This window comes from Ammospiza nelsoni, chromosome 24 (assembly GCF_027579445.1).
Source record: "Ammospiza nelsoni isolate bAmmNel1 chromosome 24, bAmmNel1.pri, whole genome shotgun sequence".
NCBI classification, from domain to species: Eukaryota; Metazoa; Chordata; class Aves; order Passeriformes; family Passerellidae; genus Ammospiza; species Ammospiza nelsoni.
Genome location: NC_080656.1, coordinates 6,284,931 through 6,299,261, shown reverse-complemented (window position 1 = coordinate 6,299,261; position 14,331 = coordinate 6,284,931). Strand labels below are relative to the sequence as shown.

At 44.1% G+C, this 14,331-nt stretch overlaps 1 protein-coding gene across 1 annotated transcript in view; it reads left to right on the top strand.

Moving 5' to 3' along the window:
• CBL (Cbl proto-oncogene) overlaps window positions 1–14,331 on the top strand; it is a 37,018-nt gene that overhangs the window by 16,182 nt on the left and 6,505 nt on the right. The window contains exons 3-15 of the mRNA XM_059488294.1: window positions 586–732; window positions 1,949–2,105; window positions 3,546–3,667; window positions 4,118–4,255; window positions 4,683–4,770; window positions 5,168–5,299; window positions 5,733–5,936; window positions 7,732–7,863; window positions 9,095–9,433; window positions 11,630–11,724; window positions 12,148–12,303; window positions 12,830–12,933; window positions 13,758–13,940. Coding sequence (XP_059344277.1) covers window positions 586–732; window positions 1,949–2,105; window positions 3,546–3,667; window positions 4,118–4,255; window positions 4,683–4,770; window positions 5,168–5,299; window positions 5,733–5,936; window positions 7,732–7,863; window positions 9,095–9,433; window positions 11,630–11,724; window positions 12,148–12,303; window positions 12,830–12,933; window positions 13,758–13,940 — 1,997 coding nt within the window. The remainder of the gene's footprint in view (window positions 1–585; window positions 733–1,948; window positions 2,106–3,545; window positions 3,668–4,117; window positions 4,256–4,682; window positions 4,771–5,167; window positions 5,300–5,732; window positions 5,937–7,731; window positions 7,864–9,094; window positions 9,434–11,629; window positions 11,725–12,147; window positions 12,304–12,829; window positions 12,934–13,757; window positions 13,941–14,331) is intronic.

The following is a 14,331-nucleotide window of genomic DNA, read 5'->3' as shown; positions in this document are numbered from 1 at the left end:
ATAATTAAACACAACCGTTTGAGAGCTTTTGTGTGTAAGTTGTGACCATTTTAGGAAGAACCTGCAGGTGTTTTTGCATTCCCTTGGGAGCTTGGGTCTGTTAGGATCAGTTAGAGATTCCCTGAGCAAATCTATTGTGTTGGGAGCCTCTGGAGACCTGCAGAGACATTCAGCTCCCATTGTCTGGGGCAGGAGCAGCTTTATGTGCTCTCAAAAGGAATTTTCAGACTCAAACCTGATGAGTTTTTTTGTCTTCAATACTCAGTAGGTGAGGTCTGAGTGTTGGTTTTGCTCATTTTCTGTGAATGTGTTTTTCCATGGGAGGATTTTTGCCTGCTCACCTTAAAGAGATTATACAGAGTTTGACATTGTGGAAAATGTCTTGAAGACAACAGATCTTGCTGGTAGTTCCCATGTTTTGGATGTTCTAAGTGCTGGGGAAACACTTGAGAGAGAGCCCCAAATCAGAGTTTTGCATGCTGGGATCATTCTTAAATTGCAGTAAGTGCTGATTCTGCTTTACTTGGAATACTAAACTCTTTTTTTTTTTTTCTAAAATAAACAATTTTTTGTGGTCCTTTGCAGGAGGAACCTGACCAAGCTGTCCCTGATATTCAGCCACATGCTGGCAGAACTCAAAGGGATTTTCCCCAGTGGCCTCTTCCAGGGGGACACGTTCCGGATCACCAAGGCAGATGCTGCAGAATTTTGGAGAAAGGCTTTTGGTGAAAAGTAAGTTTCTAATTGTGCTTAAAAACAGGTGTGGGAGCAAATAGCACCCAATGTTTTTAAGAATTCTGTTTGGCCCTTCAGGAAGGGCTTTGTCAGGTTTAAATAAATGATGGGAGAGACCTACTGGTCATTCCTACATTAAATTTCCCAGGTTTTGTCCTTTCTGGTTTTAAATGTTTCAAGTGATGAATCTTTCCCCAGTTTGCCCAGGAGACTCTTGTATTGTCACAGTGTTTTCCTTGATTATTCAACTTAAATTTTCCTCTCCTTGATTTAATTCTTTAATTTTAAGTAAGCTCTACAAGCTATGCAAAATAATCCTTTCTTCTTCCAAAGGTTACCTTGCCCCCAACATGGGTTGTTCTTTAGCTAAGCTATAATATTATATTCTTTTCATCTTCCCTCCAATTAGTCTTTCCAATCATTTACTCACCTCTCTCCTTCTCTGAATTTCTGTTTGCAAAATGTCTTTGCTAAGAGTGAAGGGGAAAGGGAAATGCAGCAGTCTTTGTGTGCAGACTGCTGAAATGTCAGGTTTAATTTCTGTATCTAATGAAACACTGGCTAAATGAACCATGGAGGTGTTCACAGCAATGTTTGGGGATTAAAGTTAATGGATTGGGTACTGCTTTCAAACTGAGGGAGCTGAGGTACTTCACCTAAAGAGTTTAATTAGTAGCTGTCAGAACACAAAGCCATAATGTATTTACTCATGAGTAGCACAGTTGTCTGAAGTGAGGCATTTTCTTCCTGTGTTTCTATGCCACTTGATTTATTAAAAAAAGGAAAATATTCCTTTAAACAGGAGCCTGTGTTTTGCCTTCTGATTATCTTCCTTCTCCAGTTAATCCTTCTTTAGAGTTGGTTGCAGCTTTTTTTTTAACCATCTAAATTTAACTTCTTCCCTGCCAGCTGCAACATTTTGAAATTATTATCAATAATGATGCTGTGGTAGGACTGCAGAAAGATGGAAAAGAGAAACCAGAGGGGGGCTTCTAATTCCAAAATTTTGCATGTGCAGAGAAAATTGCCATCATTTCATTTGGCTGCTGGATTCCTGCAGTACCAAGAAATCTGGTTTTTGTGTGACATGAATAAATCTCGTGTGGCTGTTTGATTTTCCTCTATTATCACAACATGGATGCTGACACAGATAAGGTGTGGCTGTGTTCATGGTGCTGGTGCTCAGCCCTTTGCCTTTCCCTGCTTTCCCCAGGACCATTGTTCCTTGGAAGAGTTTTCGGCAGGCCCTGCACGAGGTGCATCCCATCAGCTCTGGCCTGGAGGCCATGGCCCTCAAGTCAACCATTGACCTGACCTGCAATGATTACATCTCAGTGTTTGAGTTTGACATCTTCACACGCCTCTTCCAGGTGGGAACTGAGCTGTGGGAATCACTTCAAGTGTTTTACTCTGCTTTATCCAATATTTTACACTCATTGTTTGTGCTGTATGGGATTTGCTCGTCTTGCCCTCCATCCCTTAAAGAGTATTACTTAAGGCCCCATATTGCAGTAAATGTGAGTAATATTTCTGCCTGTAGAATAAAAAAAATCCCTAAATATACACTGCAACTCCCAGGCACATTCAGCATCCTGCCATGAATCAGGATTTCTCTTTCAAAGGTCACTTGGAGACTGGAGCTCTGACACAGCTTCTGCAAGGCAGGAAATGTGAAGCTTAGTTCATCACTCTTCCCTCATCCCTTTCTTTATTGTCAGATTTATTTTCCATGGAGGGGGTTGTTTCCAAGCATGGAAATTTGGGTTTCCTATCTTTTGAACTGCCCCAGCCAGGATGTTGTGAACGTGTCTGTGTGTGTGAGAAATCTCTGTATCACTGAAGGGATATTAACAGTAGGTAAAATTCTTCCCCACAGTCTCTAATAGTGCTAAATTCAAAAACACAGCTTCTGATGGTACAATTGGGTATTTACAAGAACAATCACTTACTTCTTTGGCTCTGACTTGCCTTTTCCCATGTGATGGGGTGGGTTGTAATTAAGATATGTCTAGATGAAAAATTCCCATGTTTGGTGTTGCAATGTAGCTGATCTCATTCAGCACTTTTCCCAAGTGTTGTACATAAAGAACAAGTCAAGAGCTGCTGCAAATTCCAGAGGTTGCAGAGTTCTTAGAGAGTGCTGATACCTTCCTGTAGACAAATTTAAAAACTTGGAAGAATCAGGTGAGATTTACACAGCCAAGCCTTTCTCAGGATTAGAGATTTCAGATGGCTGTTGTGACTTTTGGGGCATCATTTTAAGCAATATTTGAGATGTGTGTGCTGGTTTCTTCATTCAGATCTGAGACCAGCCACAGTCCTTGCCACACCCTGGTGAGGTTGGGGTGGTGAGAAACAGTCACAAGTTACAGACAGCAAAACTGAGACACAGAGGGGAGGTCACTGTCCCCAGGCCATGCAGGAAGTCGGTGTTGGAGAGGGAGCAGTCATGGTTCCTGGGCTCTGCATAATCTCATTAAACTCCTGCCTTTATCCCTGTCTGGGGAATGACTCATTCTCTCTGCAGAAGCAGCACAATTGATGGCTATTCTTAAGCTCTGACCTCAGTGACTTCTCCTTTTATATTTATTAAAGGAGTTTTGATTAAGGTCTGTCTTAGGTGATAATTTTATCCCCAACGAGCAACAAATTCAAATGCCAAGTTGTGCACAGGAATAAATGTTTTGGTTTCTCTGCTGGATTTGTGGTGGAACAGAACCATGTTTCTCTAACTGCAGAACCCTTTGATTCAGGAATATTAACCCTTTCCAGAAGTGTGTGGTTAATTGGTTTCTTTGGTGCTTCCCCAGCCCTGGTCATCTTTGCTGAGGAACTGGAACAGCCTGGCAGTGACTCACCCTGGCTATATGGCATTCCTCACCTATGACGAGGTGAAGGCCAGACTGCAGAAATTCATTCACAAACCTGGCAGGTGAGAGAGGGCTCAGCCAGCAGGGAGGGTCTGCCTGCCACCACTGATGGCAGCAGGGCTGACAGATTCTCTGTGCTCCTTTCTGCAGCCTGTGTGGTCACTTCTGGGCTGCTTTGAAACATGGAAACCTCCTATAGTCTGTTTGCTTGTTGGCTTTTTCAAAGTTGATTTGAAACAAATGGTTTTGAGGATGTTAACTTCTCTTGCTTTGGATTCTGGGTTTAATTTCACCTGGAGGCCAGTTGGATTCTTTTCTCATTTTGTATCATATTGCAGAGTTCCCCTTTGAACTGTCTGGGCCTCACTTGAGGAAAGCTGCTACAAATCATCAAGTTATTCCTACTAATTTTATTTGCTGTCTTGATATGGCCAGACAAAGGCTGCCTACTTGTCATTGAATGTTTTCAGTCAGTTCCAAGCTGAGCTTTCTTTTCCTTTGTGTGTTTTTAGTTACATTTTCCGACTGAGCTGTACCCGCCTGGGTCAGTGGGCCATCGGCTACGTCACTGCAGATGGGAACATTCTCCAGACAATCCCCCACAACAAACCTCTTTTCCAAGCACTCATTGATGGCTTCAGGGAAGGCTTGTAAGTAACTTCATAAAAATTAGGACAACAAAGCAGTTAAAAGTTGAATAACACCATTGCTGTCAGTGGAATCAGTCATTGCTGAACTATTTTGGCACTCAGGAATTACTGACAGCTGTCTTTGCACTGCGGAGCTGTGCAGGAGCAGATGATAAATGTGCACCAGTGTTTCCCTTCTCATAAATCCCTCCTTTTTTTGGTCAAACCCTTAATTTGAACCAATACTTTTAATAATAACATGTTTAATTTTGGTCCAATCATAAAATTCCTCCAAAACTTTAGAATTCAGAATACCTTGACTTCCCACCCCTTGCTTCTCACCTTCATTCTTTCTTCCCTTCCCACCTCTAAAAGCAACCTTAGATCTGTGGGTGTGTACATGTGTGTACAGGCATTTAGAGATATTTTTTCTCCCAACTTCTTCCAGTTATTTATTTCCTGATGGCCGGAATCAGAATCCTGACTTGACTGGCTTGTGTGAGCCCACACCTCAGGACCACATTAAAGTTACACAGGTCAGTAAAATATTCTATAAAATATTCCATTCCATGCCACTCTCAGCCTTTCTCCCTGATTTCCACCCTCCTTAGCTATTCACCCAGTTCTGTCAGACTTGTTTTTAGTGCTGCAGTATTTTACAAAATTCAGAAATCTCTGTGTGATAGGGATGGGCAGATGAGATTGCAAAAACAGATTTTAAGGGTTTATTTTTAGAATGTTCTGCCAACATTGATGCTTTTGTGCCATTCAACATCAACATGTCTTGAGCCCTGCTTTTCTTGGGACGCTTAAATGAAAATTATTGGATAATTTGAATTCCACTTTTCTCAGAGCTTGACAGATGCATCTAGCACATAAAATGATGTGGAAATCTTTGCATTTATGCTGTGATTTATGCTGGCTTTCCCTCAGGAACAATATGAGCTGTACTGTGAGATGGGCTCCACGTTCCAGCTGTGTAAAATCTGTGCTGAGAACGACAAGGACGTGAAGATTGAACCTTGTGGGCACCTGATGTGCACCTCGTGTCTCACAGCCTGGCAGGTGAGCCTTGGCCTCTTTATCTGGCTCTTCTTTATCTCTCTGAGGGCAGCTGCTTGATCTTTTACAGGTATTCTTGTACAGATATCTTACAGAGTCTTATACAGAGTATCTTTTACAGATATTCTCTTCTCAGAACTGTTCAGGTGTGGAGAGAGCACAGCAGAAACATTGTCTCATTATGTCACAGCATCAGAAGCTGTTTAGATGCCTCATCTCTTAATATGGAACAAGAAAAAACTGTGAATACTTCCTAAAGTGCTGTTTTTCTACTTCAAGGAGAAAATATTCCATATTTCTAACCCAGTTTGCCTTTGTGTTCCTCTCAGCTGAAAGCTCCCTGCCAAAAAGCAGGTCACAAGCTGCTTGTTTGTGGAGCAGGTGATAATTGTGCCCCCCCGAGGCTGCTGTGACAGATCTCTCGTGTCCCCTGCAGGAATCTGAGGGCCAGGGCTGTCCCTTCTGTCGCTGTGAGATCAAAGGCACAGAGCCCATCGTGGTGGACCCCTTTGATCCCAGAGGAGGAGGAGGATTGTCCAGGCAAGGGGCAGAAGGAACCCCCTCTCCCAATTATGATGATGATGATGATGACAAAGCTGATGATTCCCTCTTCATGATGAAAGAACTCGCTGGTACCAAAGTAAGCTCATAAATGATAAATGATAAATGTGGTAATGCCTTTTCTGCAGCAGTTTTCTCTCAGTGATTTGTGCCTGTGAGGTTTGTCAGACTGTGTAGCAGCAAACATCCTGCTCCCTATGGAAAACAGGGGTTTAGCTCCAGCTTTGTGAGCTCATTTCACACTGCCACTTTGGGATCACACTGTGAAGCCTTTGATATTTGTGTGTTGTCTTGGAGGAATCCCCAGAGGGGTGCAAAAGCTGGACTGACCTGTTGGAAGGGAAGGTCTGGGTTTGGAACACTCCTCTGTGTGTTAGATTTTGATTTCCTAGCCAGAATTCACCCAGATCAGCAGAAATTCATCCATTTTTCCCCAGTGATGGATACAGCCTTCCCAAGGTCCTGATAAATAACAGGGTGGAGGGCAGGCTCTTCTGCTCAGGAACTCAGTTTGGCTGTCATCTTTTTATATGGTGGCTGATAAATCTGTCCAATAAAGGTGTGATAACTCTGCTTCCCTCCAGGAGCTGTGTGCAGGCATTCTTTGTGGATCCCTGCATGGCTTTTTCATTCCATTTTCATTTCTCATTTCAAAATCTCATTGCTGCTCTTGCATTTTTTTTTTTTACTGCATAGTGAAGTGGGATTGAATTTGGTTAATTTTTAATAGCTGAATCAACTAAAATAAGCTGCATTTCCTAGTCAGAAAAAAATCTTCACCTCTGGTTTACCTGGAGTCTTTTTTCCCCTTTATCTTTTATTCTGTGAAATAATGTAATAATCAGTAAACACTATTCCTGGAGGGCTTTTTTTACATATTTTGGGGAATCAAAGCAATTTTCTTGGTGTGACATCCTGTCAGTGTTGGAATTTTGTTGATTTTACTGAGCTCAAACATACGTGACGCTTTTCAAAATTCAACAGCACTAACTTTGATTGTAAAAAAAAGAGAAGATAAAGAGAATAACAGGCATGGTGCTGCTTTGTTAAGTGGAAAACCAGCTTTCCAGAGACAAAAATGGAGTTTTGGTTTGGTGCACACCAGTGCTCTGTAGTGAAAGCAGTTTGCACAGGGACAGGAGCTTTGCAGCAGATCGTGCCCTCTGGTGTTGAAAAGCAGCTTGTCCTTGCTCAGAGGCCACTGAGGCAGCTTTGTTACTCCATGAGAGCAGCTTGGTTTGGGTTTATAAATTGCATTTTTGTTACACCATCCGGACACCTTGGTTTGTGTTTCTAAATTGCATTTTTGTTACTCCATCCAGACACCTTGGTTTGTGTTTCTAAATTGCATTTTTGTTACTCCATGCGAGCAGCTTGATTTGGGTTTCTAAGTTATATTTTTGTTACTCCATCAGGACACCTTAATTTGTGTTTCTAAGCTGTATTTTTGTTACTCCATCAGGACACCTTGGTTTGTGTTTCTAAGTTGCATTTTTGTTACTCCATCAGGACACCTTGGTTTGTGTTTCTAAGTTGCATTTTTGTTACTCCATCAGGACACCTTGGTTTGTGTTTCTAAGTTGCATTTTTGTTACTCCATGAGAGCAGCTTGATTCATGTTTCTAAGTTGAATTTTTGTTATTCCATGAGAGCAGCTTGGTTTGTGTTTCTGAGTTGCATTTTCATTACTCCATCAGGACACTTTGCTTTGTTTCTAAGCGTGCATTTCCGCGGTGTCTCACTGCTGAGCTCGCATTGCTCCATTCCTGGAGCACAGCTGTTACTCACAGAATTATTTGTAGCTGGAGGGGCTCTCCAGAGGACAGGAATTCCTGTGCTGAGCCCTGAGCTGATGTCCCCTTCCTCTCTCCCAGGTGGAACGCCCTCCCTCTCCGTTCTCAGTGGCTCCTCAGGCCGCCCTGCCCCCTGTGCCGCCCCGGCTGGACCTGCTGCAGCAGAGAGTGGCCAACCCCCCTGGAGCCTCCAGCCCTGGCACCACTTCCAAGGTCAGACCCAGCTCTTTCTGTCCCCTTCAGTGGGATTTGAGTGGGACAGAACAATCTGGGGACCCCAACACGTTCTCTCTGACATCTTTCCTCTTTTTCTGTCCGGCATCCTGATCTACCAAATTATTATTACTGCTATCACATTCTCTGTTTTCCTCCTCAATCCCTGCTCCCTGCACCCTTTGCATTTTCCTCATATTTTGTTCTATCTGATACAGGAGGTATCATATTTCTCTCCCCCAGCTTTTCTGCACTCATTTCTCCATCAAGCATTTTTTTACATAGAAAATGAAGGAAGGAATTCAATGTACGTGACTGGGAGAAATGAGCTGGCTTTCTGATTGATCAGCAGAAGGCAGGAGGATGATCTTGGTGGCATTAAGTTAATGGTTCTTCATCTGGTTCAGATGAAATAATGAAATTAGGAAAGTCCAGGCAGAAGAAAATTCCTACTTCTGTGAATACTTATCACTGACTGATGAATGTTAACTTGTACAAATAACCCACAATTGAATCATTTTTAAAAATAATGGGGAAGCTCTGTTTGGATTCCAATCCAAGGCTGCTTTAAGCTCATGTTCTCCCTCAAGAAGAGGGAAATACTCATCACTGACCAATGAATGTTAACTTGTACAAATAACCCACAATTGAATCATTTTTTAAAATAATGGGGAGGCTCCATTTGGATTCCAATCCAAGGCTGCTGTAAGCTCATGCTTTCCCTCAAGAAGAGGAATCTGGGTGTTGCTATAGGACATGAAAGAACTCAAGCACACACGGCTGTTCTCAAGGTGAAGAAAAAAGGGAAGTTTATTTTTTGATTCCAACATTTATAGTTTTCTAAGAGTGACAGTAGATTGGAGGGTGACAGTGCCATCTCTCCAAAGACACTGGACAAACCAACAGTCTATCAACTTTCTCTTCTTTCATAAAGGAATGCAGAACAATGAGTTATTTACAAAAAGTGTATGAGAAAGTTTGCTACAAGAATGTCAACATCAGAAAGCTTAGAAAATCTTAAAAAATCAGGGTGACAGTCCAGGGTGTTCAGAGCCTGGCTGGAGTGCACATAGTTCCTGTGTTATCTCCTCAAGCCTGTGCAGAAGGTGCAGAGATATCTCCACATTCTTGGCGATGATGTACTAATATCAACAGATAAAACTCCCTCCTGTTTATCTCTTCTGCTTGGGCTGCCTGTGCTAAGCACTATTTCTCTCCCTCCTCCTCCCAGGCTGCTCCAGGCGCTCTGCACAAGGACAAACCTCTGCCAATCCCCCCCACGCTCCGGGACCTGCCCCCGCCGCCACCCCCGGACCGCCCGCACCCGCTGGGCCCCGAGAGCCGCCCGCAGCGCCGGCCCCTGCCCTGCACCCCTGGCGACAGGGACAAGCCACCCCCGCTGCCCTCCAACCGCCAGGGCGAGCCCTGGCCGGGCAGGCCCATGCCCAAAGCCCCGGCAGAGCCCTGGGCCGGCAGGGAGCTGTCCAACCGGCACTCGCTGCCCTTCTCGCTGCCCTCGCAGCTGGAATCCAGAGCGCTCGGCAGCACGCTCAGCCTGGACAGCCCCGCGGTGAGTGACCCTGGGGGCAACCTGGGACGTGTGAAAGGCACCTTCTTGTCGTGCTGAGGAGTGGGGTTTTGTCATGGGAAAGATGGAAAGAAATTGGTGTGTTGCAAGCGAAGGAGATGCTTTCATTCCTTTTGGGAACAAAGTTGGAAGCCCCGCGGTGAGTAGCTCTGGAGGCGATCTGGGAGAGGTAATGTGGGAGAAAAGGCACCTTCTTGTCATGCTGAGGAGTGGGATTTTGTCATGGGGGAAATGGAAAGAAATTGGTGTGTTCCAAGCAAAGGAGATGCTTTCATTCCTTTTGGGAACAAGGCTGAAATCCCCATTGCCTGGTTGTGCTATTCACGTGTTCTCTGAACGTGCTCTCAGCAGCACGCTCAGCCTGGACAGCCCCACGGTGAGTAACCCTGCAGGGAACCTGGGGAGGAAATCTGGGAGAAAAGGCACCTTCTTGTCCTGCTGCTGAGTGGGATTTTGTCAGGGGGCAGATGGAAAGAAATTGGTATGTTCCAGCCAAGGGAGATGCTTTCATTCCTTTTGGAAACAAAGTTGAAATCCCCGCGGTGAGTAGCTCTGGAGGCAAACTGGAGAGGTAGTCTGGGAGAAAAGGCACCTTCTTCTCACACCGAGGAGTGGGATTTTGTCCTGGGAGACATGGAAAGCAATTGGTGTGTTCCAGGCAAGGGAGATGCTTTTGTTCCTTTTGGGATCAAAGTTGAAATCCCAATTGAAAGCCCCGCGGTGAGTAGCTCTGGAGGCGATCTGGGAGAGGTAATGTGGGATAAAAGGCACCTTCTTCTCCCACTGACGAGTGGGATTTTGTCATGGGGGAAATGGAAAGAAATTGGTGTGTTGCAAGCAAAGGAGATGCTTTCATTCCTTTTGGGAACAAGATTGAAATCCCCATTGCCTGATTGTGGTATTCACATGTTCTCTGAACGTGCTCTCAGCAGCACGCTCAGCCTGGACAGCTCCGCCGTGAGTAACTCTGGAGGTGATCTGGGAGAGGAAATCTGGGAGAAAAGGCACCTTCTTGTCATGCTGAGGAGTGGGATTTTGTCATGGGGGAGATGGGAAGAAATTGGTGTGTTCCAGCCAAGGGAGATGCTTTCATTCCTTTTGGGAACAAGGTTGAAATCCCAATTGCCTGATTTTTGTTCACCTTCCAGTGCTGAAAAGCTGAGAATGTTTTCTGTTGTTCTCTTGTCACAGACATATTTTATGAAAAATCTTTTTGCTAAGATCTTTTCTCTTGAGAAGCTGAGAGGCCTCAAAAATGAAATGTAAACAATAATTATCTGGTGCTGTGGAATGCAGAGGTATATCTTTGATTAGTCTCGTGGTTGTCTTTAATTAATAGCTAATCACAGTCTAGCTGTCTCAGACTCTCTAGTCAGTCACAAAATTTTATTATAATTTTATTCTTTTCTTTGCTAGCTTTCTGATGAATTTTTTTTCTATTCTTTAGTATAGTTTTAATATATCATTTTTAAATATAATATATATAATAAAATAATAAATCAACCTTCTGAAACATAAAATCAAGATTCTCATCTCTTCCCTCATCCTGAGACCCCTGCAAACACCACCACATTCTCTGAAAAATTCTGATTTACTCTGCTGGCTTTTCAGCCCTGAGAAAACTACCACATCATCTGTGAGGAGTTTTACTGGATAAAACCTGAGTTCAGTTTGGGTCTGTTCACCTGCAGGAGACACTGTTAGCAGTGAACTGATTAGTCCAATATTTTGCTGTCTAAAAAATTGCAGGCAGTTTTGTTTTCCTCGATTCCGTTTCCTTAATTTTTCCTTCTAATGCTTCCAGCTTTCTTAAATTGAAAGCAAGCACATTTTTAGCCAGATTTTCTAAGAAAATGGCACGTGCAAAGTTTTCATCCTGTCTCCAGTTGTGTATGTTTGTCTCCATCCTTTTCCTCTTGGCTCCCATTTCAGCCTGTTTCAGCTGAATTTGCCAAGGCCACTGGAACCTCAAAAAGTGAAATTCTTCCTGCAGGAAAGTCCCTGCAATGAGGGAAAGCTGTCAGAGAATTCCTGGATTTCTGAGGTGTCAGTAAATTCTGTGGAAGAAATGAGGATGCTCCATTCCCACCGAGGCTGTTGAAGGAGTGGCTTTGCAGCTACACTGGGCCATGAATTGTTTCTGATTTCTGATTCCTGGTTTGGAATTTTGTCTTCCAGAGCTCCACCAGTGGTCCAGCAGCAACCTCAGAGTGTGAACACCCCAAAATCAAACCCTCCTCATCTGCCAATGCCATCTACTCCTTAGCTGCCAGGTCTGTTGGGATTTTTTATACCTTCCAGAGTGGGAATTGCAGGGTGCTGGTGCCAGGAACAGAACTGGCACAACTCTTCCAGTCTTCATTTTAAACTCTGACAGATTCAAAACACAATTTAGAGAAAGCAGCTGAAATCAGAGCTGTGGGGAGTGGTGGGAGTTCCCCTGGACTGTGGCAGTTGCCATCAGCTCTTCAATAAATTCACTTTTGAGTGGGGCTTTGTGTGATATAAATGTGCATGATATTGTCACTTACTTTTGCATCATGACCTTGTGCTGGTGTGACCTTGTGGGTTGCATCCTGAAAACCAAATTATTTCTTTAGACAGACTTGCTGTGAGGTGACTGTGGATTTAAAGGGCACCTTGGTGTTAATTAGATTTGGTGTAAATGTTTTATATCTTGTTTCTCCTGCCTCCAGACCACTGCCTGTACCAAAACTGCCTCCTGGGGAGCAGTCTGAGAGCGATGAGGACACTGAATACATGTCACCATCCTCTCTGCCTGTGGTGCCTCCAGGTCCTGCTGTGCAAAAACCGGAGCTCAAAATGCCTTTGGAAATGACTCAGAGTTTACGGTGAGATTCTGGCTGGTTTTGCACTTCCCCCTCCCAGCTCTGGAGCAGCACATTTGGGACATCAGGGTGGGAATTTTGCTTGCTCAGATTTCTGAATTCCCCCAGTGATATTCACCAGATCTTGACTAAAATAGCAATAAAGGAAATGTGACCACTGCTCTTTGCAGAGTCCTTGCACAGTATTAAAGGACTCAGATATCCCCTTCCTTCCCACTCTCCCTGCCAAGAACCTTTTGGGAGCAGAAATTCAAAACTCTTACTAAAATGTAATTTTACTGAAATTCAAAACTCTTACTAAAATGTAAATTTCAGTGGTATCAGTTTTGGTGGTATCATTTTAACTCTTTTAAGCTGAGGTACTCTATTGCAATAAACATTAACAGAGCATTTTCTAGAACAAATATTTCACAGAGCACTGGTGATTTCACCTTGAAACAAGAAGCTGTGCACAAACTCTGTCACAGAGGCAGGGAGGAGGTGGTGGCCACTGTCACCTGTGTGATGGGGAATGTCTTCTCTCCCTCAGAGTTCTGGACTGTGACCAGCAGCCCGAGGGCTCCATGTATGAAGCAATGTACAACATTCACTCCCAAGCAGCATCCTCTGCTTTCGAGGCTGTCAGCACTTCTGGTGAGTGGGTGTGCTAAAGAAGAGCTGAGGAACTGGCCTACAATGAATTGCTCCCAGTGGAGCAGCATTTTAGGCTGAATTAAAGGAATTACATTTGGTTTTGTTGTTAAAATAGCTGGGATGTACGTGGAAATATGAGTCTGGGCATGCACATTGAATCTATCAAGTATTTTTAACCTAATCACAGAGTCACAGAATCACTGAATTGCAGAATCGCAGTCAGAGAGAGACAGAATCACAGAATTACAGAGTCACAGAGTCACAGAATCACAGAATTGCAGAATCACAGTCACAGAATCACTGAATTGCAGCATCACAGAGTCACAGAATCACTTAATTGCAGAATCACAGAGTCACAGAATCACAGAATCACAGAGTCACAGAATCACTGAATTGCAGAATCGCAGTCACAGAATCACTGAATTGCAGAATCACAGAGTCACAGAATCACTGAATTGCAGAATCACAGTCACAGAATCACTGAATTGCAGAATCAGAGTCACAGAATCACAGAATAATGAGGTTGGAAGAGACCTCTAAGATCATCGAGTCCAACCTATGCCCTGACACCTCAACCAGACTGTAGCACCAAGTGCCATGTCCAGTCTGTTTGTAAACACATCCAGAGACGGTGTTCTACCACCTCCCTAGGAAGAGCATTCCAGTGCTTTAATTTTTCCATCTGGAAAGAGCGGCCATTAATTGTGAGGTTTTGACAGCAAAACTTTAGTTTGATGTCCTGTCAGTGTTTGGAAAATGGGGGAGTGGAGTCTGCCCTGAGAGACAGCTCAGCCCCAGAGCTCAGAAGGTGCCTCCTCTTGCAGATGAAGGGAACCTGGCAGCAGCCACTGCCAGCAATGGCCCTGAGGAGTCAGAGAATGAAGAGGATGGCTACGATGTCCCCAAGGCGCCGCTGCCCGTGGCCATCGCTCGCCGCACACTGTCTGATATCTCCAATGCCACTCCTGCCTTCAGCCGAATGTCCTTGGAAAACGACCCTGTCACAGGTCAGAGAGCTCTCCTCCCTCTTCCCGCTGCTGCTGCCTGCCTCTGCATCTTTGAAACTTGTGGTATTCACTAAAGATTTTGGATGTAAGGTGTAAAATCAGGTTTATGAGGCAGAATTGGTTCTTAGGTATTTTGTTTGATTTATTTAACTTGTGTTCGATTTATAGCTTGGAATGTGCTGCCTAGGTGATTTAATCCCCAAGCTTGCGAATCACACCGAAATCTCGGTTAGGAAAAGGTTTTTTCAGCTTAAAGCATATTCCTTAAACCACTGTTTCCTGCAGAGCATAGACTGGTTTTGTACCATGGTGTGTACTGGGGTGTGGGACAGGATTTCCCACCCCTGGAAGTGCCCAAGGTCAGGTTGGATTTGGGGTTGGAGCACCCTGA